Genomic DNA, 27,959 nt, shown 5'->3' with positions numbered 1-27,959 from the left:
TTAAGCATACTAAGTCAGTTGCTGGTGTTTCATTTAAACTTTTCAGGCTATGCTAAGCTCTTGTCCATACTGAACTGAAAAATAAATGATGTAAAAATAAAACTTTAGAAGTTTTATTTACAAAATGTAGTTCATATGCTTTGAGCCAAAAAACACAAACCAGAATACATCCTGGTATGAGAGACCCAGCTGTAGGAGCCTCATGGCACAGTGGTTAACCTGTTGTACTGCAGCCAAAACTGTGCTCACGACCTGGGGTTCAAATCCCAGGTAGCCGGCTCAAGGTTGACTCAGCCTTCTATCCTTCTGAGGTCGCTAAAATGAGTACCCAGCTTGCTGGGGGGGAGGGGGCAATGTGTAGCCTGCATAATTAATTTGTAAACCGCCCAGAGAGTGCTTGAAGCACTATGGGGTGGTATATAAGCAGTGCCCTTTGCTTTTTTAAGAAATACATTTCATGTTTTATTTTAACCTTCACCAGTTTTTCAATAGTAACATACAGAGGAGTAAAGTACTTGCTTTTCTTCTTTTAATGTTATGTGCTATAAGTCATTAGTTGAGACCTTCTTGTCATGAGGGAATGTTGAGCGGGGGGGGGGATGTTTGCCTGCTGCAGCAAAACCAGCAACAAGTCTTGTTGTGCACTATAGACTAACAATTTTTTCCACATTTGATGGTGTTCTGTAGTTCATGAAAGTTTATGTCAAATATAATTTGTCAGTCTTCAAGGTTTCACAGACCTCTCTATTGCTGATCTGAAAAGTTGCCAATGCTGTATTATCTATAATTTCCAAGCAACTGAAGAAGAGTGAGAAATGATGCTCTTAGCATCAAACCCATAATTCTTTCTAGCAATCTGGTGCAAATATTGCCTCCAGATGTTGTCCATCACATGATTATAAATCAAATAACACCGAGGAATATTGTGTAACGTATCTTTAATGTAACCAGGCCCTTGGTTGCTTATTTTCAATCTCAGCTCTGTTCTATGAAGGGCTCAGGAAGTCTGGATATATTCAAATTATACTGATGTTTCCCCACATCATCTCATACAAAGGAGAAATAGTGTAAGGAGGAAATAAATACTGTACGTGGATTGCATACATTTCTTCTAATTTTGTTTCAAGAAAGAAATGCCACCTATTCAGAGGAGAACTATGGTCTTGTATCCACTATCTAGCCTTCTCACTCCTGGTATGGTGTATGTGATTCCTATTTCTGAGCAATAACACTATGTGTCAGGTGATCTTCTTACCTTAAAAGTATTATTTAATGTTTTCCTACTGAATAAAAAATGTTATGTGCCCACTAATTGTCCCCTTCAACATTTAACATTTTCTGACTGACTCTCCATGTGAAGTCATTTCTAATAACACTTCATTAATCTATTCCAACCTAGCACTTGAAGAGGAATCAAAAACTTTTATCAGATAATCCTGGAAGCTAAAGATACTTAATTTGGTCCAACAGATCCAGTATGGTATGGCAAATGGACCATCAGACAAGTACTCAGGAGACCTGTGCTCAAATCCCTGCTTGGGGAACACACAGAGTAGCAGCAATAATAATTGATAATCTCACATACCTTTAAGAGCCTATTAGGACTGCTCTAAATCAGAAACAGTAGCACTTAAAAACAACATTGTAATATAGACATTTTGAGAGTCACTGTTGCTGCTATAGCATCGCACCTTCGAGAAGTTCCCCTTTCACACAGATAGGAGAGGCCCAGAAGGCCTGTTCTCACAAAGGACACTTGAGCTATATACCGCAAGCCCTCATAACTATCCCAGTAAATTAGAGGGAAAGAGTAGTATTCTCAATGTGCAGAGATACAATCCAGTAAAGTAGCTCCTTCTCCCACCATCCCCCTCGGCACCCCATCCCTCTCGAAATGAAAAGAAACAACTCCAGGCAGCAGAGATACATGGAGCAAATAATTCCGACCATTCTCTTTATCCACCCTCTAAACATTCGGCAGGGATTCCTCTTACTTCTCTGAGGCTCTGCTTGCAAAGCGGGCAGTTGGGCCGATGGTCTAGGCAGCGCTCCACACACTCTTTGCAGAAAGTGTGGCCACAGGGTGTAGTCACAGGCTCAAAGAACAGACTGCAGAACAACCAGATGAAAAAAACAATGCCTCATTAATCGCTTACTAATCTAAGCAAGGAGGGAGGGGGGGAGAGAGGTGGTGCAGCCGAGAAGGCTACCAGAGTGTCCCGAGTCAAGGCACTGAAGGTTCAAATTCCTACCACACCTCCTGGGGAGGAACCTGCTGAGATCACTTCGAGCATTTGTGGCTGGTGGAGTGACATGCCCTGTCACCGGTGCAGCCTTGGGGAAACCGCACAATCCCAGAACACCACCAGAAGGAGGCCGTAGAATACCATTTCCAAGTACTTTGCACATGAGAGGGTTGTCACAAGTAAGTTAATTATTATTAATAACAGCATGAAAAAGGGGGATGTAAGCTGAGAAGAAAGTGGTTGTTATGGGTTTTTCGGGCTGTTTGACTGTGTTCTTAAGTTTTTTCTTCCTAACATTTCGCCCGTCTCAGAGCACAGACAGAGTTCTGACTCCTCTCCTCTGAAGATGTCGGCCACAGAGACTGGCAAAACATTAGGAAGAAAAAAATCTTAAGAACACGGCCAAACAGTCCAAAAAACCTACAATAACCATTGGATCCCGGCCATGAAAGCCTTTGAGAATACATCGAGAAGAAACTGCTTCTGTCCAAAACACTGCTAATAGATTTGCTTTGATCCTGTACCGGCAAACTAAACTGTAACTATCTGGATAATCTGATGCTTTACATATGGAGCACTGCAGGTTGGCTGGCAAGAACAGGGCTAGTCCATTTTGTATACTAGCTGTGTACCTGAATACAGCCATCTACAAGTTCAATAAATGGAGCAATATTCTATGTATGATACATATGCAAATCTCTGTCTTGAGCATGAATAACATCAATATCAAAGGTTTTAATTATCAGCAAGACAAACTATGTTCATTTATAACTCTTCTCGGTCCACAACATGCATACACATTAAGAGAAGATGCCATGGGAAGGACACCGGTTCCACTCTGAGGTCAACAGGACTGGCAAAATAAGTTAATTATTTTTAACTGAGTTAAATTCTCATGGCAACCTGGAAGTTCACCATAACTCTAGCTCCAGAATAACAATGTTTAGAAATATTGTTTTGCAGCTGGAATTGTACTTGACAGCTATGATCAGACAGTGAAGAGTATGCCATCAAGCTGTTTTGCACTGCATCAAGGCTAAAACTGGTATTCTCTTTCCAACTGACAGCATTGGCCCAGCAAGACAATGTATAAAACACGCCAACCCCTGAAAAGTGTTCAGTGGGAGAGTCATGATTTGCTGAATGTCCCAGCTCATAAAATAGTGTCCCCCACCTCACCAATTTCAGCATGTAGGAGCTCTTTGGGAAGGAACCAAAACTTACTTTGCATGAATGAGTCCCCCAATTTGACCCCTAGCACAGCACGATAAATTATGTTGGATGGAACAATTGAAAAAGACCACAGTTCAGGGAGAACTTACCATGTCACAGTTGACAATAGTACCCCAGGCAAACTACGGCCATCACTCTGCATAAAAGACACCCATGAATCTGGCTTCTTTATGTTTGGTCGTATTCTCTGAGCATGGAAAATATCTTCCTCCAGCAAAAACAGCAAAGCCTTGTGGCATATGAAAAACTAGCAAGCTTTTTCCAGCAAATACAAAAGAAACTCGGCTATATGGTCTGTAAGGACAATTTTATGAAACAGTAAAAACCAGCAATATTCATCTTCAGGGGCATCTGAGAAGTTGGCTGTAGTCCATTAAAGTTTTTGATCTAATGATGCCACAAGACTCTTGTCCATGCAGCAAGAAGACTGCAGGCGAGCACAGCTACTGCCCTGGAATTTTCCTCTAGGATGCTGTCACCAGACTGGATGGAACAAGTCAGTTGCACAGGATGAGCAGACCATGATTATCCCACAATTATGTTCATCAGGTAGACAAGTAAGGGCTAGATGGACCATGGGAATCATCTGTATTTAAGCAGAATATGCAGTCTACCCATTGCTCAGCCGTAACACAGGCCTTTCTATTTTGTGCATGTCGCCCCAGAGAACAAGGCAGAGTTCTGTAAAGTAAACATTCAATTTTTCAAAAAAAAAAAAAAAATCCAGTTTCTGAATGTTGGATATAGGGCTTCTGTATCCACGATTTTATATACCAAGAAATAGCCCAATATTGCTGCATAATATTGTTCCCATATTGTCAGCAAGAAAAAGGCTGCCAATCTTTACCTAGCAAAAGACAGCCTGGATGTTGATGACATCTATGCCAGCAGTCAAGATGGTCTACAGCAGGGGTTCCCAACCCCCAGGCCACAGACTGGTCCCAGTCTGTGGCTTTGGAAGGACGGGACTGCAGAGACCCCAGTGGAACATACTTGTGCACACTCCTGCTCTCTCTCTCTCTCTCTCTCTCTCTCACACACACACACACACACACACACACACACACACACTCCCGCATGAACGCAAACCCGCCCGAACCCACACACATGTACGGATGCCCACCTGCCTCCTGCATGCACACCCAACCCCTGCCCAACCGCCGCATGTACACAGACTCCCACACGTCCCTGCACACGCACACACACACCTGCCCCCCCACACAGACAGAGATGCATGCACGCATGCCCTTGCACGCATGCAGAGATGGATGCCCACCACCACCACTACCACCCGGTCCTTGGGAGAATGGTCCTCATCTAAACCGTTTCCTGGTGTCAAAAAGGTTGGGACCCACTGGTCTACAGGATACCCTGTTTGCTCACTACCATTCACAAAGTGACACAAGCAAAGGAAAATCCCAGAAGCTGACTCCTTTTTCCATTGGTTAACCACTTCTCACATAAACACAAAGCAGAGCTGTTTTTCAACAAGTTTTCTAGGTATGTATTGTGTGGGCAGGGGGGAGTAATCAAAACACCTAGGAAAAATGTGTATTTCTGATTAAATGTGCAAACTTAAATTCATGTCAATTCAAGGGCTAGTTCACTAGTGAGTGTGACTGGTCATCTGGATGAATAAGCTCTTATCCCTTGTCCACCCAAAGCAAAGGTTTCATCACAGCATTTGGTAGTCATCCATATTTTCCAAGCAACAGATACCTAGAGAATTCATTGGAAGTTATAAAAAATTGTTTACAGTTATAATTTTTTTTTTGGGGGGGGGGTTGTTCCCACATTTACAATTTTTATAAAACGTTGATTTGCTCCACCAGCACAAGATCAGTGGCACAACTCTCATGCATCTCTACAGCAGCATCATGCTCCAAGGAGGGAACAGTCCACAAGCTCCCTCGCTTGCAGTTGTATAAGCTCTGTTTAAATCTGTGGGGCTTTCTTGTGCACAAGTGAAAACCTTGCTATGCAAAGTAGGAAGAGGGAACGGTCTGCAAGACAGGCCATTGTACATGCAGTATAGACAGAATTCTGACTCACATAAATATAAGGTACATGAGGCATGTATATCCTTTTTTTAAAAAAAATACTTCTTAATATGAACAAAGACAAGACTAATTTTCAGGCAAGAGTGGAGGAGATTGGGCAGGTTTTTTAGATGGTCAATATTGAGGAAGACCAGGAAATGAAGTGTTGAGACTGTATCTAAAACAGTTGTGTGTCCCCCCCCCCCCCCAGTGCTGACATGCAATGAATTATTCTATGAAATAACATACCGGATGAAGGAGAAATAATTTAAAAAAAGACTCTAGCACTAGTCACACATCAGCATCCACAACTTCCTGCACACATACGGTCACACACATTAACAATATGACACTTTTAAAATTTATTAACTCATTCATTTTGTTTAGCATAATTTCTAGACTGCTGATCATAAAGCAGTGTCTCAGCAGTGCACCACAAGAGAATAACAAGTTGACTTAAAATGATAAAACAGCATTCAACATCTAAAAAGTATGAAATTCAAAAGAACGTCAGAAAATTCTGAGCAAAGAAATATATGCTCGGGAGGCATCTAAAACACATCTCCCTTCTGGATAAGAACAAGGAGGGCAATTCCACAGTACAGGTATTAGAAGAGGAGGGGGGAAATGATTCTAGATCACTGCCACATGATAACCAAATGGATGAAGCACCATGAGCAAGCTCAATGCCTTTGCAGACCTACAAAGGTCTTTCAGGAAATCTGGTCTAGAGTTCTTCAGGGATATGCATCTTTATAATATAACCTTAAAGATAGCTAATAGGCGCCCAGAACAATTCATGACGTGCCAGCATAATCACAATTTGGCACATTTACTTTGGTGAAAGGATTAGAACTCCCCAAATTCCATGGATAGGGAAATTCTGAGAATTATAGTGAAAATAATAATAACTTTTTCATGGTCTGGGCATGATATAAACCTGATATGGTAACCCTAGAAGCTGCATTCTGCAGTAGCTAAAGCTTGCCATATTCAGTGGAAGTCCCATGCAAAGCAAGCCACAGTAGTCCACACATGAGATTAGCCACACCTGAGCCGGAGAAACTAAGCTACCCTCTGTCTCAGAAAGGGTGCTCCTTCTTGCACCAACTAAAGCTGATAACAGGCACTGTTTGTCACAGAATTGACTTGAGCCTCTGCAGGCAATGATGGATCCGGAAGACCTCCAAAGTTAATATTCATTATTTCAAAGGACGTGAATCCCTATCCTTAAGAGGTAAAATCATGAAATCCAATCCCTGGAACCATTCACTCTTCAACATCCATTTTTCCAGGATTTGGTTCATTACAACTCATGCAGTCCATGTTTGCATCAAGACATCCATTCAATACCTTTATTGCCCCTTTTAACACAGATGTGTTGCAGGGGACACAATGGAACATCATAGGCACACTGAGAACGCCGGGTCCCACTTCTCTGAATGGTTGCTAAAATGATTTGATGTAGCAGCTAAATAGCATTAGGGACAAAACGGCATCCTAAGGGGTGTCACAAAATAATTGCTAAGGCACCGATACATCATTGCCTGGTGCTATTATTCTACATGGCAATTCTCTCACAGATACAAGCACAACCATTGTAAAATAATTCCTCTGACTCCCGACTCAGTGCAAGAGGATGCCATGTTCAGTGGTATCAAAAGCTAATAAGAGACCGAGGCAGCAACTAGACATCAGTGAGGGAAATGTGATCTCATTCACATTCAGCCCCTGTGAAGTCACACCCAGGAATTCAGGGTTTCCCAGATTTCTCCCCATTATCTGGCCACAGAGGGAGAGAGAAAGGAGGGCTTTTTTCAACAGACCAGCAGGTGGCGGAGTTACAAGGCAACTACCTAACATGATGAGGAAGCTTGTAATCAAGCCTTCCTAGTGTAATTCATTAGCATTGTCATGAGGAGCAAGAGGCTTTTCCCTTACTTGCTTAAAGAAAGATTGAGAGAGGAACTGAAGAGCAAACTAAGAGGGGACTAAACTCAAGAAAGGCACCCCAACCTTCTTTCCTCAGGTAAATGGGGACCGCAATGCATGCTAAGTGAGTGGACAAGCCTTCTTCAGCTTTCTTCTCCTAGAGAGGACCATACATCACATTCCATTCCAAATCCAGACAGGAATGGGTGAGGCTGAAGTGTCTTCACCTGAACTACCTCACAAAGTCTCCCTAGAAGAGAAAGGTGACTCATTTCACTGAACTTCTCAAGCACGTCAAGATCCAGGGAGTGATTTTTAAAGACTGCCCACACCAAGTGTTCTTCAAGACCATGGAGACAGCCCTCTTGTGCAAGGAATGCTACCGTCCCCAGGTGTTCAGTTTTTCTGTAGCATTACACAGACTGCTAATGAGAGAAAGGCTACAAGGACAAATGAACCAACAGTCCACAGAAAAACAGTTGCAGTCATAGGGCCAACATTACAGAAACAGAAGTACAGATGCACAATAGGCATCCAGGTAATGTCTCGTTTCCTACAAAATCTTTCTTTGGTGTAGGGTTGCCCAGGCAAAGAGAGAAAACAGGCACCCTATATAACACCCAATCTATGAAAGTTATTAGCCCCAGAAAACCAAGTAAGGGTGCTAAAACACTGAAAACACTTTGCTGCAATTTGATTTATGTGTAAAATTGTAATCAGTGCTCACATGGCAGCTGTGGATTGATTTAGGAATTCCCCATTCATATTGGACGCAATGCAATATGCATTCCAGCCCACAGGCCTGCTTCCTTCCTTTGATCTCACCTCTGCCAATCCTTTTACCAGATGTAAATATGGGAAATAACAATGATGACCCAGTGATAAGATGATCTAGTGCTAATCTCATACATGTAAGAATTTTTTAAAAAACAATTACAAATTTGCAGGGTGATTGGGGGAGAGAAAAGAATGCAAGGACATGTTCTCTGGTCCTGAACTGCCTACATCTCCGAAATACCACCTACAGACACTCTCCTCCCCCCCCCAATCTTTACAAGACCATATTCAATTAACTACATAGGAAGAAGCCCGTTCAAATTATTCTAGCTTGAAAAAGTAGATGCCCCCTGGCAGCAGAGAAAAATGCTGGTTTGGGAGCAAAAAGGGTTGGCCTGATTTGAATCAGCTTTTGCATCATGCAATCAGTAAAAAAAATACTTTGAATTCACCCGTTTTAAAAGCAGAGCAAATCCTGCAGTACTTGACCATGGAGCTGCAAGCTAATTCATGTCCATCATGAAGAAACCTCTCTCCATCTAAAAGGGAAAACAGAGAGCTGCCTGCGACAAATTGTGAAGTATTTATATCTATTGGCTTCTCATCTTCACAGTCACCCATGGTTGTCTCTTTTGCTTTTTAGCAGAGAATTCTGCTTATACCTTTTTATGTGCACTTTAGCATCTCAAACAATCACCAGTATTTTTCTGGCTGGGCATAGCAGATGCATTAACATAATGCAGGTGTGCCACTTTACTGTATAAGTTCTGTTCAACCATGATTATGTAAGTTCTATATAATCATTTCTTTTGTCAGACTTTGTCACTGTTTGCTTGCTAACATAGACTGCCAGAGCCAATCATGCATCCAGCAGGTCACACACTTGGTCTCTTACACTCCGCACCATATTAGTCTGTGCAAGCATAACAACAAGAAACACAAAACAAAACAATGCCTTAGTCTTCCTCTTTTTTTCTTTTTTTCTTTTGTTCTGTTTTGTATTTCTTGTTGATATACTAAACACCACAGTACGACACTCCAGAATTTTGCAAGGCTGGGGCACCTTAATAGGAAACCTTGCTACCTACAACCTGATGCAGGTATAGCTGTATTTTTACCATTTTTCAGTTTTCAAAAGGCCTATGCACTCATCTTTATGAACAGTTTTGTTATGGGGAGGCTGGGGGAGTCATATAATCCTATACAGATATATAGACAGTACATGCTGTCGGGGGGGGGGTAGAAATCGAATGAATAAATAAAATAAATAAATAAATAAACACAGTCATAGACATTTCTTCTCAAATGTAAGCCCTATTTTGTTCAATAAGACTTACTTCCAGACAAATGCAATTGTCTCTGCCAGTCATAGAGACCATCAGCTTGTAATACGCCACCCACTTCCTTAGACCTTCTGTTATTCTGAAGTCCATTCACCGTAGCCTTACTTTGACCTCAAAAGCACATGGTCACATAGTTTTCCTTAATTAATGTTTATGTGGATGAGCCTTAATTACCAAGCTGGTAATTCAATAAAGATACTCCTAATTACAGGCATAAATCCCCCAATCATCAGACTGTTGGCAAGAGTTGAGAGTTAAGCTTTTAAATCCTGACAGAGAGAAGGAAGAAGAGAGACAGAGATCAGTCCCAAAGTATCCAGACATCATTAACTTCCATTTCTCCACATCACTTCCTTGATTAACGGTGAAAAGATAAGCCAGAAGAGTTCGTCTTGAACTTCAGTTGGACATTTAGGGGAACCCTTATGGTCTAGTCCTCTACAGCTCTCACATCAAACCCAACCTCATCCTTCCATTCAATTCACCAAAAGGAACAAGAGACAAGAGCTTAAGCTTATCATGTGCAGAAAGCTTTACTTGACTTTTAATTAGAAGAAAATTGGGGGGGGGGGGGGAGAGAATGCTAGGACTATGCACAGAAACAAAGGGAAGAAGCCAACTCTTGTGCAAGTACTAAAATTTGCTCTACTTCACAGAACGAGAGCTCATTTGTAATATACACATAACAACCCTGAACATACCAGCACTATGTTTCATAGTGCTGGTATGTTCAGCAGTATGAAAGCCTGAGATGTGTTTCAGTCAGTTGCCTGGAATAACTGTGAATTGACCAACTAAATTCAAAATCTCATGTTTCAATTGTAATGTAATGCCCCAGCATTCTTAACTATTTTCTTGGAAGATTTCACCACCACCACCTTTTAGAGAGATACGGGCATGGAGTGGGAAATTGGGAAGCAAGCAGGACGCCTCTCCACACAGGTACCATAACTGGCTTAGAAATATTGTTTAATCTTGGATTCTTTTTGAGAAAGGTGGGATGAAAATATTTTAAATAAATAAAATTTAAAATAAAATAAATAATCTCCCTTCAGAGAAAAAGGGTTACAGGTGAACAATAAATGAAACTGCTCCAGAAACAACTGCCATACTGAAAGGCTAAGTTGCATTTTAGTTCATTGTGTAGAATGGCTGTAGATCAACAAACCAGATTCTATTGTGTTGTGAGTCGCCCAGAGTAGACACTGTCTAGATGGGCGGGATACAAGTTTAATAAACAAATAAAATAAATAGATTAAAAATTACAACTAGGAAAAATTAATGGAAAATGGACCACACACACACACACACACACACACACACACACTACATATATATTGTATATATATATATATATACAATACACACACACGCACACACACGCACGCTAGACAAGAAGCAGGAATGCCATGAGGGCTGAACTCACAGGATCTCTGCTTCCCTTCTGTGAAGGACAAATCTTCAAGTGAAATAAACAACAAATTATAATCTATTCGGAGAACAGAACAGTTGTATAACTGTTCTAGGTCCTGGCATACCGAACTGAATAACGATCTGAATTTGCAAACATGCCCTCTGGTGGAGTTCTACTTTGACTCATTGCTCCATCATACATCATATACATTTACTATGCTTTATATCACCAAGCCTGTCCTGTCATGTCTTGGAGAATAAACTGCTTCCTTCCCTTTATTGCTACTTGGACAAGAAAGTGTGTATATTTAACATCATATGGCCACCTACAGCCATGGTCACCTGGATTTTTCAGGGGGCTGTCTGAAAAAAGGAGTACAGTGGTGCCTCGCTTAACGATTACCTCGTTAAATGACAAATCCACTTGACAATGAGGTTTTTGCGATCGCAAAACTATGTTTCAATGGGCAAAATTCATTTCCCGACGATAGGTTCCCTGCTTCGGGAACCTATTCTTCGTATTACGACGATCAAAACAGCTGATCGTCGGGTTTCAAAATGGCCACCTGCTGTGTAAAATGGCTCCCTGCTGTGCTTTAGGATGGATTTTTCGCTGCACAGGCATCGGAAAATGGCCCCCCCATGGAGGATCTTCCCTGGACGCTGAGGTATTTAGCACATTGCAACGCATTGAGCGGTTTTCAATGCATTTCAATGGGCTTTTTTATTTCGCTTGAGGATTTCGCCGGAACGGATTATCCTCATCAAGCGAGGCACCACTGTATTCGTAATTTTCACTCTTCCAAGGCTGACCATAAAATTATCTCTGGCTCCCTGTAGTGGCCAACTCTGGTAACTTCATTTTAGAAATATATATTTCTAGGATTTTTCTTTGAATATGTTTAATTTTTTCTGACTGGGGATAAGTGAATCAATGGATACTAATCCTGTGGATAAGGGGGCCCTACTATACTCCAGTGAAACGGTGGCAAGACCTTTATACAACACAGAATATGAGTCTCCACATGATTAAAGCCTAAAAATGTACATAGAATATTAAGGGGAAAAATCACATGAAAAAGAATTCAGCAAATTGTTTCAAAACCTCTAACCCTTTCCCCGCCAAAAACAGCACCTTTTCCCATTTCTGATGCACTTACACTTTCAAATATGTCATTCAATTTATTATATGAAACAGCTATCATTTAAAATAGCTAAGTAAGCTTTAAGTTTGATAAGTAAATATTTTATGTACTTTGAATTTCTCTCTCTTTTCCCTCCTAAAAATATCTGGGGGAAAAGTTTCTCATCTTGACTTCTGAACTTCCATATTTTTTTAATTTACACCTCCAGTGGTGTGCCATAATTTACTGGAATGTTAATCAGGCAACTCATACAAAGTTTCCATATCACACAAAGGTGAGCCATTATTTAAATCAGGCAGCCTTTATCTTGGTCCTAGTACAAACTGACCGTATGCAAAGAGAACATTCCAGGTCTGATGTACTCAGGAGGCTCTCAAAATCTGGTTGATAGTCTTGGGTAGACTTTTGTCCTCTTGCATCTGCTGATGTGCCCTCTTCCAAATCTAGTTACGCAAAAGAAAGAGAAAAATGTTGAACTTCCCATCCAGCCTTAAGCCTCACTAGGTTAATTGCATCAATTGTTGGTTTGCAAATGATCGTCTGAAGTGCAAACAGATTCAGTATACAAAGCCACAGTTCTGGCATGCTTTTGAGATCCGTATAGATTACAAATATTATACTGGTTTCATGTTGCACACAGCTAGCAAGTACATTTCTTTTAATAAAGACCACTTTACATCTTTTTAGATGTTCATTAGAGGTTTTCAGTATAGAGGTGAAAGGTAACTGTGTACACGACCCAAGAAAACAGGGATCACAGCTCACTGTGGAATCAGTGGCAAATCCAGACCTGCCTCAGCCCAATGGATAAAATAGCCATCTGAGATTAGGAAGAGTCACTAGTTAATCCGGCACCCAAGCACAGTGGAGAATATGGTTATTGACAGGTAATAGTCATCCCATATCAGTGCATTGTTGGGGAACATCAAGAGCAAGTTGGTAGCTTACTGATGTCTTGTTTGTGACCCTCCCCAAAGGGACCTGGTTCACCACTCTGGGAACAGAATGGTAGGTGAGATAGGTTTTCAGTTTGATCCACATTTCCCTTTCTGAAAATAACTAGGCATTTATTAACATAATCAGGTAGGAAAGCAGGTTTTCCCGTCTCCAAAAATTATTTCCATACCAATATAACTGTACTATAAGGGTAGGTTCATAATATTACTATTAGCCTTGCAACAATATAAAGATTGCTGAACTGATCCCTCATACTCTGTAGATGACACCTCTGCTTGTCCGGTAAAATCTTATACCTAACAGAGGCTATAAAAGTCGACCGGCATACTTTAGACAGCAGTACTGGAGGTATCAAGGTGCCACACTGAATTCATTTTGGTGACAATTAGTTAAGGAAGCAAAGGGCCTTCTGTTATTTCTCCAAGGCAAAGAGGCAAGAATTGCAGTGAAGAATAGCACGGGCCTAAAGACAATGTGGAAATTCTTACCTCCTTCTTTCTCTACAGAAACATCCAAATTTGACTTTTTCCTCAGCCACTCTGGCATAGAAAGTGCTGCCTGGTTGTACTCAGACCCAATTTCTCCCAGACAAAATTCCCTTTTTTTCCTCACATCCTATTTAATAAAGAAAAGCAACATGTTAAACACTCCTTTTACATAACAGTTGAACAGTAAAATATAGGTGGGGGAACAAGAGAAGAAAAGAGAGACGAGCCTATATGTCTATGTGCAGAGAGAGAAAGAGAGAGAGAGAGAGAGAGAGAGAGAGAGAGAGAGATTTTACAAAGACTAGAGACCTGAAATATTCAAATGTTTAAATGTCACCATATTTTTTTGCAAATGCAGCCACACACACTTTGCCATATGAACCATGTTTTCAACCTTGTTGAATATTAAACCTTGTTTAATATAAAACCTTTGCTAGAGACAATTTTCAACTTACCCCCACTTGCAGCAAGTCCCTCAAATTTCCAGTAAGGTTAGAAAAGCAGCCTCCCTACAATGCTTGAGTGAAGGTCGCATTTTTAAAAAACAAATAGAACACAACACATACACTGTCCAACATACCTTATTTTCATTAGCAATAACAAATTAATGGCAGCAATACCAAATTCACCTCCTACAATGATTGTTAGAGTGATTAAAGAGCAATTGGCATAAGTTATTTTTGAAAAGTCACATTCCAAAGTATTGCACAAGTTTAAGGTGGGTTTACACAAACCCTTGCACATGTTCAGTGATCGAGGCATACAGGTTAGGGTCACACACACCACCTCTCCACTCCTTGATGAACATCTGTGGGAACAACACATGCACCTGTGGTGAACCCTTACATGCAAGGAAGTGACAAGGGAAGGATGATTCTGTTGATGGTCGGGTCTAGCCCATAAACTGCTCAATGAACGCAAGAGGAGTTCTTGAAAAGATCCACACAGTGATGTACTGTATCATTGCATACCTCACTTCATGCCACCTTGAGCCTTGCAGTGCGTATATTCATCAACCCAGATTGCTTACCTGCAAAGGTTTTTCTTCCAAAGATACAAATAAAGCTTGTTCTTTCCCTGAGTTTGACCCTTTCAAGTTTTGACTGAGATCACTCTTTAGCTCCACAACAGTGCCTGGAAGAGGGGAGGCATCATTTGTGAGAATCTGGGAACAAGAAAACACCACATCATTTTTGGAAAGAGCGAGACTATAAAGTAGAATTTGGTTCTTGAAGAATATGAGGAAGGGAGATCATGACACTAATGGAGGGGTGACTGATATCAGGGCACTTGGTAGAGGGCACATTTTTTTTACTCCAGCTCCCACTATGAGGCTCTACCAAGTCTGAAAACGGCTGTTTTCAGCCATTTAAAAAATGAAACTAGGAATTATCAAGACAAGAGCAGTTCCAGATTGTTTGTTTGTTGCTTTGTTTGGGGACATCTAGAGGACTCGTCAGCCCCCTAATTGAGAATGACTGCTCCTGAAAGAAGCAGCTAGAGAGAGACAGAGAGACAGACAGACAGACAGACAGACAGACAGACAGACAGACAGACAGAATTTGTACACTGGTGAGGGGAGGGTGCTGAGAGGCCGTGAATGCTGAAAAATGCCCCAAAAGGCTTCCTTCCTGCTTTCACTGCTGCTGCAGAGGCACATTTCTCTTTCCCCTCAAGCAATCAAACATTCATATCAGAGGTCTGTGATGGAACAAGTAAAATAAACACTTTGAGACAATATTGTTTTATAAAAGTCTCTTCCTTCTTGTTGAACAGGCCATCTGTTTCTGGCCACCATTTTCACCATTCATCAAAATATGTATAAGCAAAATATATAACAAAATATATACGCAAAGCAGCCAGAAGGCAACAGTAGGGACTTACTAGCCACTTACCAAAATGCCTGTATCATTTTTCTTGACTGGACTATGCAGTTTTGTGTTTTTTAATACAGTGGTGCCTCGCTTAACGATGTTAATTGGTTCCAAAAAACCCATCACTATGGGAAACATCGTTAAGTGAAACACCATTTCCCATAGGAATGCACTGAAAACCGGTTAATCCGTTCCAATGGGAACGGATTAACATCCTTAAGCAAAAATCCCCATAGGAAACATCGCTAAGTGAAACAATGTTTCCCCAACGGAAAGCCATTCAAAAGCACTGAAGCCGGCTTCAGTGCTTTTGAATGGCTTTCCGATGTCCGTGTTTGCTCATTTTTAAGTGTCTTACAATGTTTGGAACATGTTTTAAATGGTTGGAATAGTTAGTCCACCTTGTGAAACCTATGCACACTTAGTTTGGCTTTCTTCTGAGTCTTCGTTAATTTTTGGTGATTTTTTGTTTTTTCCCTCATTGAAATCCATTGGACGGACAGTCCATTGGATTTCAATGAGGGAAAAAACAAAAAATCACCAAAAATTAACAAAGACTCAGAAGAAAGCCAAACTAAGTGTGCATAGGTTTCACAAGGTGGACTAACTATTCCAACCATTTAAAACATGTTCCAAACATTGTAAGACACTTAAAAATGAGCAAACATGGACATTGTTAAGTGAAATTCCCCCATAGAGAACATTGTTAAACGATGCTGAAAATTCCTCAAAGAAACCCATCGCAAAGTGAATACATCGTTAAACGAAGCAATCGCTAAGCGAGGCACCACTGTAATCACTTCAGAATAAGTTCTATCTCCCCAGTATCTGTATCAAAAGGCCAAATTTTAAAACCAAGAGGATCAGGTCTACGGTACGGCCACGTGAGCGTTCCACCTCTTTATACAGAAAAAGAATCTCAAGGATATATCCTGTAATCCTGGAAAGCATTGCCCATTCATTTTCCCTACTTTATTTATGAACCAAACTGCAATTCTGCATTTACCCTTTCCGCCTCATATTGAGCAGCACAGAAACTGGAATTCAATGTAAGACAATGCTGGAACTGCTGCAGGGCCTCTGATTGTTTTCCCATTTCCAGGAGCATCTTCCCTTTCCTAAAGAAGCCCTGCAAAGAAGCAAGCATATTGTTTTAGCAGAATATTTCAGACGTCACCCCACTCAGTGGTTTGACAATTTACTGCATTACATAATGCCCAGGGCCCAGGGTTGATCGACCGCATTTCAGCTAAGCCTTGGATAGGAATTACACAGAACCACATGCAGCTGCTATTATCATAACTTGACCTCCGGCCCTGTAGAGATGGGTGTGTGGGGGGAGCATGTGTATGTAGATATAGGTGTCTAGTAAAGATTATAATTGCTCCAGAAACACTTGGTTGTGGCAGGAGATGAGGGTGTGTGTTTGTCTGCACATGAACTGAATATGAACTTCCAGTTGCTTCCAGTTTGGGGAAAAATGGAGGGAAAATTGCATTGTTGGAGGAAGGTTGTAGCAGATGTCTCAGTAGGACAAAACCAGACCCATTGAAGTTGCCTGCTCTTATACTGTACAGACTATATTGACAGCCTGGAAAGTTAAAAAATAATTACAGTTATAATTCTGCTCCACCCAAATGCTTACATTCTAGTTGCAATTTTTTTAAACAGTAACTCATGCTTTATTACTCCAAATTAATCAGAACAGTAACTTTTAGTTTTTTTTTTAAAAAAAAATGTCATGCTAGAAAGCATTGGCCTGTTACAAAATACTTTTTCCTCCTTTTCATCTTGTCATTGCCAGAGCATGGACAAGGCAGCACCGTGATATACAACAGCAGCCAGCATTTTTAGACCATGTGATGTTTGTGCGCTAAAATGTCTCTCTTTTGCTGGAACTGAGACAAAAACTTTAAAAAATTCTTCTAATGAGTTAAGTGTTTCCAATGCTGAGGGATCCACAGAACTTTGCACCGTTCTGTGTAACCTTCATTATTGCTTTTTAGAAAATTCTTCTCTAATCAAAATTGTTCCTTGTGATTTTATACAGAGCTAGATTTTTCCTTGTAAAAAGCTTCGAATCAACATGCATTTCTCTTCCTTTTATTCTATCTCCTGCTGAGGTTCACTGTCTTATTTTTTATTTTGTTTTTTCTATTTTGTCCTGGACTTTTTCCATATAAATTCCCACAGACCACATGGATATTTTGGAATCTGGACCAATGTTCCTCATCTTTCACCTGAGACTTCAAAAACAGCCTCTTGGGAAAGGTAGGAGTAAGTCTTTCTCCCTCGATCTTTAACCCAAACTGCTATACAGTATCTGACTAGTAGGCTGTTAGAAGATTAAGGGCAAATGCTGTGTTGTGTTAATGGCTAATTTTGAAGCTATTTTTGCATGTTGTCACTTCATATCTTGCTTATATCCAAGTTGCTCTTATAATTATATATTTGTCTACAGTACATTATTTTCTTGTGACTTCTTGCATGTTGTGCCTTCATGTTATACACATTCTTTGTTAGCAGATGAAATTTAAATGGATTTTTCAAATTTACTGGTACTGTAAATAGGTAAAGGTTCCCCTTGACAAATGTCCAGTCATGTCTGACTCTAGGTTGCGGTGCTCATATCCATTTCCAAGTCATAGAGCCAGCATTTGTCCGATGACGATTTCCGTGGTCACATGGCCAGCGCGACTAGACACAGAACGCCGTTACCTTCCCACCGAGGTGGTACCTATATATCTGCTTGCATTTTACATGCTTTCAAACTGCTAGATTGGCAGGAGTGACTGTAAATAGTTCTGAGGGGGGGAAAAGCAAAAGCGTGCTGCTTATATACCGCCCCATAGTGCTTCAAGCACTCTCTGGGCGGTTTACAAGTTAATTATGCAGGCTACACATTGCCCCCCTAGCAAGCTGGGTACTCATTTTACTGACCTCGGAAGGATAGAAGGCTGAGTCAACCTTGAGCCGGCTATGTAGGATTGAACCCCAGGTCATGAGCACAGTTTTGGCTGCACGAGGCTCAGTTAGCAAACACATAAATCCTGATTAGATTAGTCCTCACACCGTTTACATGAAACTTTTTAAAAAAGTTGTCCTTGACAAAAGACAAGAACATTTGGAGAGGTTTTGGGGGGAAACTCAGAAAAATTTCACACTTCATTTTTGGGGGCAGATTTCATGAAAGGAATATTGGAAAATATGATGATTGATGTTTTGTCGGCCCTAAGAATTAGACATCATCAGCTGTATTTTCCTTACACCATGTCTTGGGGCCATCCTATAGAAAAAAACCAACATAAGCTTCTACAAAAGTGCCTTATTCTTAGTATTAGCAATCAGGAATTTTGCATTTATAATATGTACACATTTTTCCTCCTCCAGCAGAGGAAAAAGGCTTTGGTATCTCAGTCTTGTTTCAGAACAGAGATTTCTCAAGAGGCTCAACAGTAGAAGGCCACATTGTCAGGTTAAAACGGCCAGATTTGGAGAGAAATAATATCAGGAGCAGTGAAATTCCTCCTCCTCCCAACCCTCAGGCTGTCTCTGTCTTCAGCCTCATATTCAATGGAGAAAATAAAAAAACTTTGCTTTCTAGTGTCAAATTCACTCTTCTCATATTGTTGACAAAGACTACTTTTCTCTACAAAAATAATGATTTTATTATAATTCCATGGTGTGGTTGATCATTGCTACAAGCATTTGAAAGCAACCTCATAAGTTTTCATTTTTATGTTTCTAATAATTAATTTAATTTAAAAAAACCAAAGGCTTTCACTAGGTTAAAATCATCAGACTAGCTCAACTCCACATGCGCTCACTGCAGGAGTTGGTTGGAACTCCCTTCCGTCCCTTTACAATTTCTGTTCCACTGACTTAGTGATATTTGGGCAATGAGACAGACTGAATACAGACTGCATTTGACAGAAAGCCAAGCAGCTCTCAGGTGTGGGCTAGCTGAATTGTTGAGGGCCAGTAAATGTAATGAGATTTGGCAGTTGATCGAATTAACAGAATGCTGTGTTTGCATTCTCGTCTTGAAACCTAATGGTTCATTGACAGATTTGGTTAGTGTGTTTCTGAATAAGATCCACCCAGCAAAACTGTTCCAGCTATCCCAGTGCCACAGGCTGGTATTCAAGAACTAGATTTACAGTAACAAGTGAACATGTTCTATGCTGCCCTTCAGCATCAGACACTTGCTCTCGGTTTTCACAAACCAATTTGGAAGAACTGAAAGGATGACTCACATAATGATCTATGTGCTCCTTCCAGAAAATGTGTGTTGAGTACAGGGTAGGGAAACTTTGGACCTTTGTATGTTTTGGGCTACAGTTACCATATTCCCATATAGTACTAGGAACTATTCTGAATGGGGCAGATGGGGGATGGAGTTCAATATATATGGAGAATCAAATGTTCCCCTCTTGGTTTAAGATATGCAGTGTACAACTTGAACTACAATTACAGTCATGCCCAGCTGGACAATTACCCCATTTAATGATAAATCCGCTTAATATTGAAGTTTTTGTGATCACAAAAGTGATTGCAAAATGATGTTCAGATTGGGTTTTTTCACTTCACGTTGATGGGTTCCCTGTTTCGGGGACCGATTTTTCGCTTTACGACTATCAGCAAACAGCTGGCTATAGACACATGGACTTGTGCAATTGGCCAAAAGGACTTCACTATCTTTCCCATCCTAGAAATCAAGTAGTGCAAGATTTTCCATGGACACTTTCTGCAGTTAATGATTCACCCATAAAGTTCAGACAGCAAGAGCACTATGAGCAACTGTGGATGGATGAATCCCCTATTTGGTGCATGCCTCATTGCCCACACTAACCAAATCTGTCAATGAGTTTCACTGAGGCCCAAGAATCCTCTAGAACAAGTACAGGGTTTTTTTATGCTGTTGGCTTTGGGTAGCCAAGGAAGGAGAGTGATTTAAAAATCAATCTAATTGGCTTCATAATTTGAACCCTGTCATTTGGAGATTCACAGAAGATCTCTCCACCCATTAAAAAAAGGAGTGCCTCAAAATGGAATGGTTCACTTTCCATCTATTTGGATCAGGGGAGTGTGTTGCAACAATACCTCAGCACAGGTTCCATCTTCTACAAAATCCTGCTCCCTCTCACAGCTTATGTTAGAAAGGTCAGATACTTGCCCTGGAGCACAATTTAAAAAGGGACATTAAACTCACCTCACATTCTCCTGGCTCTTGTCTGCACAGCACCTCCAAATCCTCCAGAGCTTCTGGGTATCGCTGTAAAGCCACATACACCTCTGATCGGCACAGCCTCAGTGTAACATCATCTGGCGCTACAGGCAGAAGCAGAACATCTCCGTTGCAAATGAAGCAGTAATGCATGGCTGACATTTTTAAGCAAAAGTCATCAGTTTAGCACAAGAGAGCATAAATCTCTAGGGATAATTGACCAGAATAAAACCAAAAAAGGAGTCACACTGACAGGAATGGCTGCCAAACATGGTTGCCAAAGTTATTGTTTTTTAACTTTGCTAGCTCTTTTCACAATTTTTCATATAATAATTTAGCATTTGCTGTTGCCTCCTGAAAGTTCTTCTTCAAAGGTGGGATATAAATGCATTTGAAATTAAAGATAGCCAGTACTGTATATGGGATTCTTCTGTTCATTTTTGGTGATTACTTGCACATGGCCCAATGTCCCATAGCCAAATGAACAGTGCAATCCCTATGCAGAAGTAGAAAAATTAAATGGCCTTGGCTGCCAGATGGGTGGTATATAAATAAAGTAAATAATAATAAAATAATAATTAAGGACTGCAGCTTGTGTAATTCCATCACAACATAAAAACAAAGGGACGAAGACAGAAACCAGCTAGCAGAATCTGTGCTTTTTTCCAGAGGTGCTCTGGATATCAACAATCTATCAAAGTGGTTATCTTTTAATAACGAACGGGCCTTGCAAAACAAAACAGAATGCTGCCTGTTCAAGACTTCTGCTACTCCATTCCAAGTCCTCTTTTTTTCCACTTTAATTTTCTTCCCCCTGCTTCCTCGCCATCAGTCCATCAACATCCTGCACCCAGTAAGTGTGCTCAGTCCTTATTTGCAGAATAAGATTTCCCATAGGGACTTTTACGTCTGGGCTGCCGTCCTAACTGAGGCTACTGATAGTTCTCTTCTGCATGGGGAGGGTTTGCTGTTTTCGTTAAGAAAGAATGTTACTCAGGCAGCTTTGACTGCTGTTAGTATCTTATACTGCGGCCACACCATCATACTAAAATATTATGTTTCAAAACAGCAAAGGGAAAGCTTGTGACCTGGAGCAGTTTCTTTGGCCCCTCCATGAAACTTTATTTAGAATACAATATTCACCAGATCTCAACTATTTTTCCTTTTGTTGAGATTATTGGCAATATTCTTCTCTCTCTCTCTCTCTCTCTCTCTCTCTCTCTCTCTCTCTCACACACACACACACACACACACACACACACACACACACACACACACACACACACACACACACACACACACACACACACACACTTGTCTATCAGTCCTGCATGCTTAAGGACAGGATCGACTAGGCTTGCAGCTGGAGACATGTAGTCCTGCTCTTATACCATGGGGAGATGGGTTAAAACTATTCGTTTCCATGTTGTCTAAGCTTGAAAACAGAGCCCTTATCCTATCTTGTCCTGTGAGCTTCCACAACTTAAAAATCAAAACCAAAGGCACATGGCTGTATTTGCTGTGGTGATTCACCTATCAGTACTGCAGTAGTGATTCACCTACCAGCACTGCAGAAAGTGATTATACAACAAGAGTTTCCATTGCAGAGATGTCAAGACAATGAGGAACATGGAACAGAGGGAGCCTCTATGCGGGCGGTGTGAGTTACATTCTCCACTGAAATAAATCAGCGGACGCCTGACCCTTGTATCTATCTTTAAATGTGGAAACTTTGGAAAAAGTCATCCAAGAGCCAGTTCTCTTTGAAAAAAAACAATTTAAAAAATTCAATCATTTAGATATACTTAGAGCGTGATCTTTAAAGTAAAATTCCTCATAACCATGGTACAATCTAGCAGTTCTGAGATAAGAAAAATCTCTCGTCATAAAGTGCTTAGCAAGAACTTGGAGCAATATGCCCTCTCCTCAGAATATCAACAAGCTCCTAATGTATACTGTACTTTACATCACTTCCTGTGATGCCCCACATGCAAAACCAATGTATACTAAATGATGTTATGTTTATTTTATATAGTTGAGATTAAAGTGTTGTTCAGACAAAAGGAAGAGGTTTTGTTGTACAAACACACTCCCTGTCTAACGGCATTTCATGGTGGGGTTAGGGTTTTCTCAAAAATATCACAGCGCCTGAGAATCAGCTTGAGCGTTGCTAGAGGCAGAAAATGGTGGTTTGAGAAAGTTTGAGAGCAGTTATGGGGAAATTACTGTATTTCATTTCTTGAGAGCCAAGAACTGAGGCGTGGTGTCAACATGAAGGGAGTTGGGACAGAGTTCAAGGAAAGTGTGATGCAGATGTAACTGAAGGTTTGACCAATAGCTAACTTAGTATGGTTTATTAACTAGTTCCAACCTTGTGAGTAAAGTGACCACTTTTATTTTCAGTTTAAGCCTGTCTAAGTCTGTTTGGTTTGGGGATCTGTAGATTCCTATCATCCTAATGCAAAACCTGGAATACACAATCTCATTCCTTTTCATTAGCGTGGGTGGGGGGTTGGATGCAAGGAGAATCACTGGTGCATAGGATCCCAGGGAAATAAAAAGGGCCACCAAGGGCAAGACCACATTTCAATTCTCTCCCACTTTTAAGTCTCCCTAGTTTTCTCATCAGTTCTTTCATCTTTCTTCTCACCAGAAAAAAAAATTACCGTAATTAAGGAAGAAAGACAAATACGTGCAAACATCGGTGTGAGCCTATTATGATCAAACTACACTGAGGAAAAGGTAACACAACCCTTAACCCACTAGAAATGCAAAGGGAGGGGGCAGGGAGGGTTACAGTATTCCCACTGTGAATAGTCATGAGAGGAAGAAAATTCTGCTCATAGGTTCAACAACTGTTGATGGAGGATGGACACAAGTTCAAATGCTGTCCCATCTTCTATCCCCACATCTGAAGTTTGTCCACATACAGCCTCTCTCCTTGCACACTTAAGTATTCTCCATAAGGCAGGATCTCTGACAGCAGGCCAAATCCTGTTGCTCAGTGTAATAAATCGCACTAGAATGCACCCACTGAATTCAGGGGTCTACAATGAGTCAACTCCTCTGTCACTTCCACTGAGTCAAATGGGCCTGCTCTAACTGTAACTTACTGTACTATGTTAAAGTAAATCACAATTAAAGTAGATGTATTTGAGTCAACAAAACTTAGAGTTGACTCACCAAAGCCCTATTGATTCAATGGGCCTACTCTAGTGCAATTTATGACACTAAGCGGCTAGATTTCAGCCAGCACATACCTCTCTTCGAACCTTCAGATAAACACAAGAAAGCTGGAAACTGAGAAAACATACCTTATTCTCTCTCCCTGTCCCCTCCCATGCCTATAATGAACATTCTCTGAGAGAAAGCACAAGCATGGCCCAAATGAGGAAGGAGAGAGTTTGGTAGATAATGAAGGGTGAAGGAAAAGAACATCAGAGAAACACAAGTAGCTTTGCCTCAAAACTACTTTGTCCATCTGCCAAGATATATGCAGCACTCAAAAGTCAATTGTTCATTAATTTTTCAACCACCCATGGGTTTTGACCATTCAAAATACCTTCTAATGGTACTGTATTTGCTATTTAGAGGTTTTCTGGTAATGTGCATGACTTGGATCTCAGTTACCAAATATTTATTTAAATAAAGGATTGGTAGAGTGGATGCCAAACAAAACATGGGGCACTTTCCCAGCTTTAGCAACTAACACATTTCCTCTTCAGATATGGAATTTAAGAATATGCCACTGCAACAGGACTTTTCAGTGAGAAAGGGAGAATCCTAGATTTTACAGGCAACAAGCCTCATCCCCTTACCTTTTGTCTCTCTGGGAAGCTAGTAGATTGCAAGGAAGGGTGCGCCCAGAATCTATTAAGACTTCTGACCACAATCCATTGCCAAACTTACATGAGATGTTCAAATTGTTTTGCCATTCCTGACTCAACCATTACTGTCCTGGACTATGTGGGCTCTGTTAAGTGGTGGAGGTTTCCATTTTACACTCTAGCGACTACACCATGTTGACTCTGCATAAATTTAACTCTCAAATTTCAAGCATATCTGAGGCTATCCAAGTTCTTTGATGGCTGGGGCTACAGTGTTGATTTTCTCTATATCAAGAGCTGATCTACAGAGTTTGAGATTGTGACATTTTCCAGATCTATTGCTAGGCTTTAGGTCTAGCAAAACCAATGGGCATATATCCCTATACAACATCAAAGAAGGTTCTGAGTTCAGTCTACAACAGGCTGTATTTAAAAAGGTTCTATTTAAAAACTAGTTTTGAAAAAAGAAACACTGTATTGTGCTGGAATTAATAAGCTTAGGAAGGCAAACCATTGGTGTCTCAGGTATGCCTAGACATATTAGATGCATGTCTTCTACGTTCTTAGTAAAATGCTGCACATGCAGTTTGATACCGTCAGCTACCCTGAGCTGCCTGTTGTGCAGATATGCAGTTGAAGGCCAAAATGTGTTCTACTGATTGGCAGCAGCCATGACGATACCCAGCTTCTAGTGAGAGAGACAGAAGATCTGCAATGGCATGGTATCACATATGGATTGCTCTGCACAGCCCATTTAGCAGTTATACATAGCAGAGGACAAACACACAAAGGACTTCTGATATGTTGTTGGAGTTCCCTAAAGACAGTCTCACCTCCCTATTCCTCTCCATCTCTCTATTCTATATACTCTACTCTCCATATTGACTTTCCTGGTGACCCCCCAGAAATTTTGGACAGCCCCCAGGGTTCCTACTTACTAGCCATACTGGCTGCAAATGACAGGAGTCAGAGTCCAAATTTCTGGAGGACCCATGTGTTGGGGAATCTGCCCTACCCTATATTATTCCGAGCAGGAAAGGGCTGGGTGGTCAAAAGCAGAACTATGTAGGGATTCCAGAGGCAACAAGCACTGCCCTACCAAAAGAAAGATGTTTGTGGGTTTTCTGAAACAGAGGAAAAAGTCCGGGGGGTGGGGGTGGAGAGCCTTCAGATGAAAACTAAGGTCTCAGTTCTGACAAAGGTTTAGGAAGGCTGGACCATAAAGATTCATTCATTTAGCCTAGTGATGTGAACCTTAGAAAAGTTCAGCTGTGAGCCACATTGAAAGACCATAGAAGAATAAAGGGTCCTCCTCAATATCTCAGTGGCCTTTGATACTGTCAACCATGGTATCCCCTGAGGTGGCACTCCAAGTTGGGGATTGGTAGCCTCACTTTGGTGTGGCTCCATTCCTTCCTGGAGGACCATCCCCAGAGAGTGCAGCTCGGCGAGATGATTTCCACCCTGTGGATCCTCAATTGTGGGGTTCTGCAAGGGTCGATCATCTTGACAATGCTATTTGATATCTATATGAGGCCAATGAGTGAGGTCATCTGGAGTTGTGGGGCCTGGTATCATCAGTACGTTGATGACAACCAGCTCTACCTCTCCTTTTTTCCAACTACAGTGAATGCTGTTCCAACCCTTGAACGCTGCTTGGGGACCATTCTGGAGTAGATGAGGGCAAATGGACTGAGGCTGAATCTGGACAAGACTGAAATCTTGTGGGTGTGGGTGGCCCTGGCATCAGTGGATTGGGAAACTCCCACTCCCTTGGGGGAGTGACTCTTCTCACAAAGAGTGAGGTCGCAGCTTGGGCATTTGCCTGGACCCGGATCTCACCATGGAAACTCAGGTGGCATCTGTGGTATGGACGGCACATTTCCATCTTCGGAGGATTGCCCAGCTGCGTCCCTATCTAGACATGGGGGCACTCACAACGCTGATTCATGCCCTCGTAATCTCAAGAATAGACTACTGCAGTGCTCTCTATGGGAAGCTACCCTTGAGGCTCATGTGGAGACTTCAACTGGTCCAGAATTTGCCGGCCAGATTAATAACTGAGTTGGAGAAATTCAAGCACATCTCCCCCACTCTGGCCACCCTTCATTGGCTACCAGTTCGTTTCCGCATTGACCTCAAGGTTATGATCATAACATTTAAAGCCCTAAATGGTTTAGGTCCTTTGTACCCATCAAAACACCTGCTCTGAGCCTGATCTGTACATGATACCCATTCTTCACAGGCAGAGCATTGAGGGCCTTGACCCCAAAGGAGGCCTGGAGGGAAAGAACAGGAAACTGGGCTTTTTCGGTGGTTGCCCACCACCTGTGGAACAACCTGCCCACTGAGATCTGCCTGGCAGCCTCGCTGGATGGGTTCAAACGAGCACTGAAGACTTGGCTCTTCCGCCAGGCTTTCCCCGAGCATTAAGATCTCAGCCTCCCTTTTTACCATCCTTTTTGCCATCCTTTTCATCACCTTTTTTACCACCTTCATTGCCATCTGTTTTAATTTATCCTGTTGGCTATGTATTAAATTGTTTTTTATAATGTTTTAATATTGCTGTTTATACTGGTGTTAGAGTGGCCTGGTTGCCAGATGGTGCGGGGTATAAATCTAATAAATAAATAATACAGGGGAACAGCATTCTGGTCCCTGCATGTAACGGTGGCAAGACACAAGGTGATGGCTGAAAATAGCAGCCCTGTGTCAAATACATCCTCTCTCCCATAATCTGCCTCTCAAGTTACCCTACATTCCAACTGAAGTGTAACATATGCTCCTTCATTACGCAGCAGATGAAGAGAAAGAATGAATCATGATTCCAGAACCTGGGTTTAAATAATTATTGTGGGGGCAAGTAACAGGAATCTGACAAATGCTGCCTTTCGCCTAATACTTTGTCCTTTATAAGCACTAGAAATGATTGGGAAGAAATGTTCCACTGTTAGCTTCATTAACAACTATGGGTTCTTTAATTAACATGTCAGCATGTGGCACTGAATAGCATTTTAATGCACTCATTCTTTGTCCATCGCTGGACTCAATTTATAACACTTCAGTTCCCACATTTGCTGCACACTAGGTACAACTTCACATGAACATTTTTTTCTAAATATCTTCATGATGGTTTAATCTATTGATACAGAAATGCTTAATAATACAAAGAATAAAGGAGAAAAAGTTTTCTGTTCCTAGATGTACATATTGTGGTTATCTGGTGCATAGTGAAGGAATATGATAATATTTCAAAACAATTTTCCAGCCTCTCAGACAGGTATGGTGAACTTGTGGCCCTCCAGATGCTTCTGGACTTCAACTTCTGCCAAGATGCTAATGGCCAGATAGCAGCAGCCCACAAACATCTGGAGGGCCCGAGATCTCTCATCTAGGCACTGGACTCTAAAAGTACGTTCGTGATCTTTGCTGCTCAAGCCAGCTAATTGTGGAGCTCC

At 41.2% G+C, this 27,959-nt stretch overlaps 1 protein-coding gene across 1 annotated transcript in view; it reads right to left on the bottom strand.

The window, feature by feature from the left end:
- Positions 1–27,959, bottom strand: part of LOC110080775 (LON peptidase N-terminal domain and RING finger protein 1) — a 47,659-nt gene that overhangs the window by 14,267 nt on the left and 5,433 nt on the right. The window contains exons 2-7 of the mRNA XM_020796942.3: positions 20,660–20,778; positions 16,454–16,576; positions 14,604–14,738; positions 13,574–13,700; positions 12,457–12,571; positions 1,995–2,109 (exon numbers count right to left, since the gene is read on the bottom strand). Coding sequence (XP_020652601.3) covers positions 1,995–2,109; positions 12,457–12,571; positions 13,574–13,700; positions 14,604–14,738; positions 16,454–16,576; positions 20,660–20,778 — 734 coding nt within the window. The remainder of the gene's footprint in view (positions 1–1,994; positions 2,110–12,456; positions 12,572–13,573; positions 13,701–14,603; positions 14,739–16,453; positions 16,577–20,659; positions 20,779–27,959) is intronic.

This window comes from Pogona vitticeps, chromosome 2 (genome assembly GCF_051106095.1).
Source record: "Pogona vitticeps strain Pit_001003342236 chromosome 2, PviZW2.1, whole genome shotgun sequence".
Classification (NCBI taxonomy): Eukaryota; Metazoa; Chordata; class Lepidosauria; order Squamata; family Agamidae; genus Pogona; species Pogona vitticeps.
The sequence above is the reverse complement of the archived record's forward strand: the minus strand, read 5'-3'. Positions and strand labels throughout refer to the sequence as shown.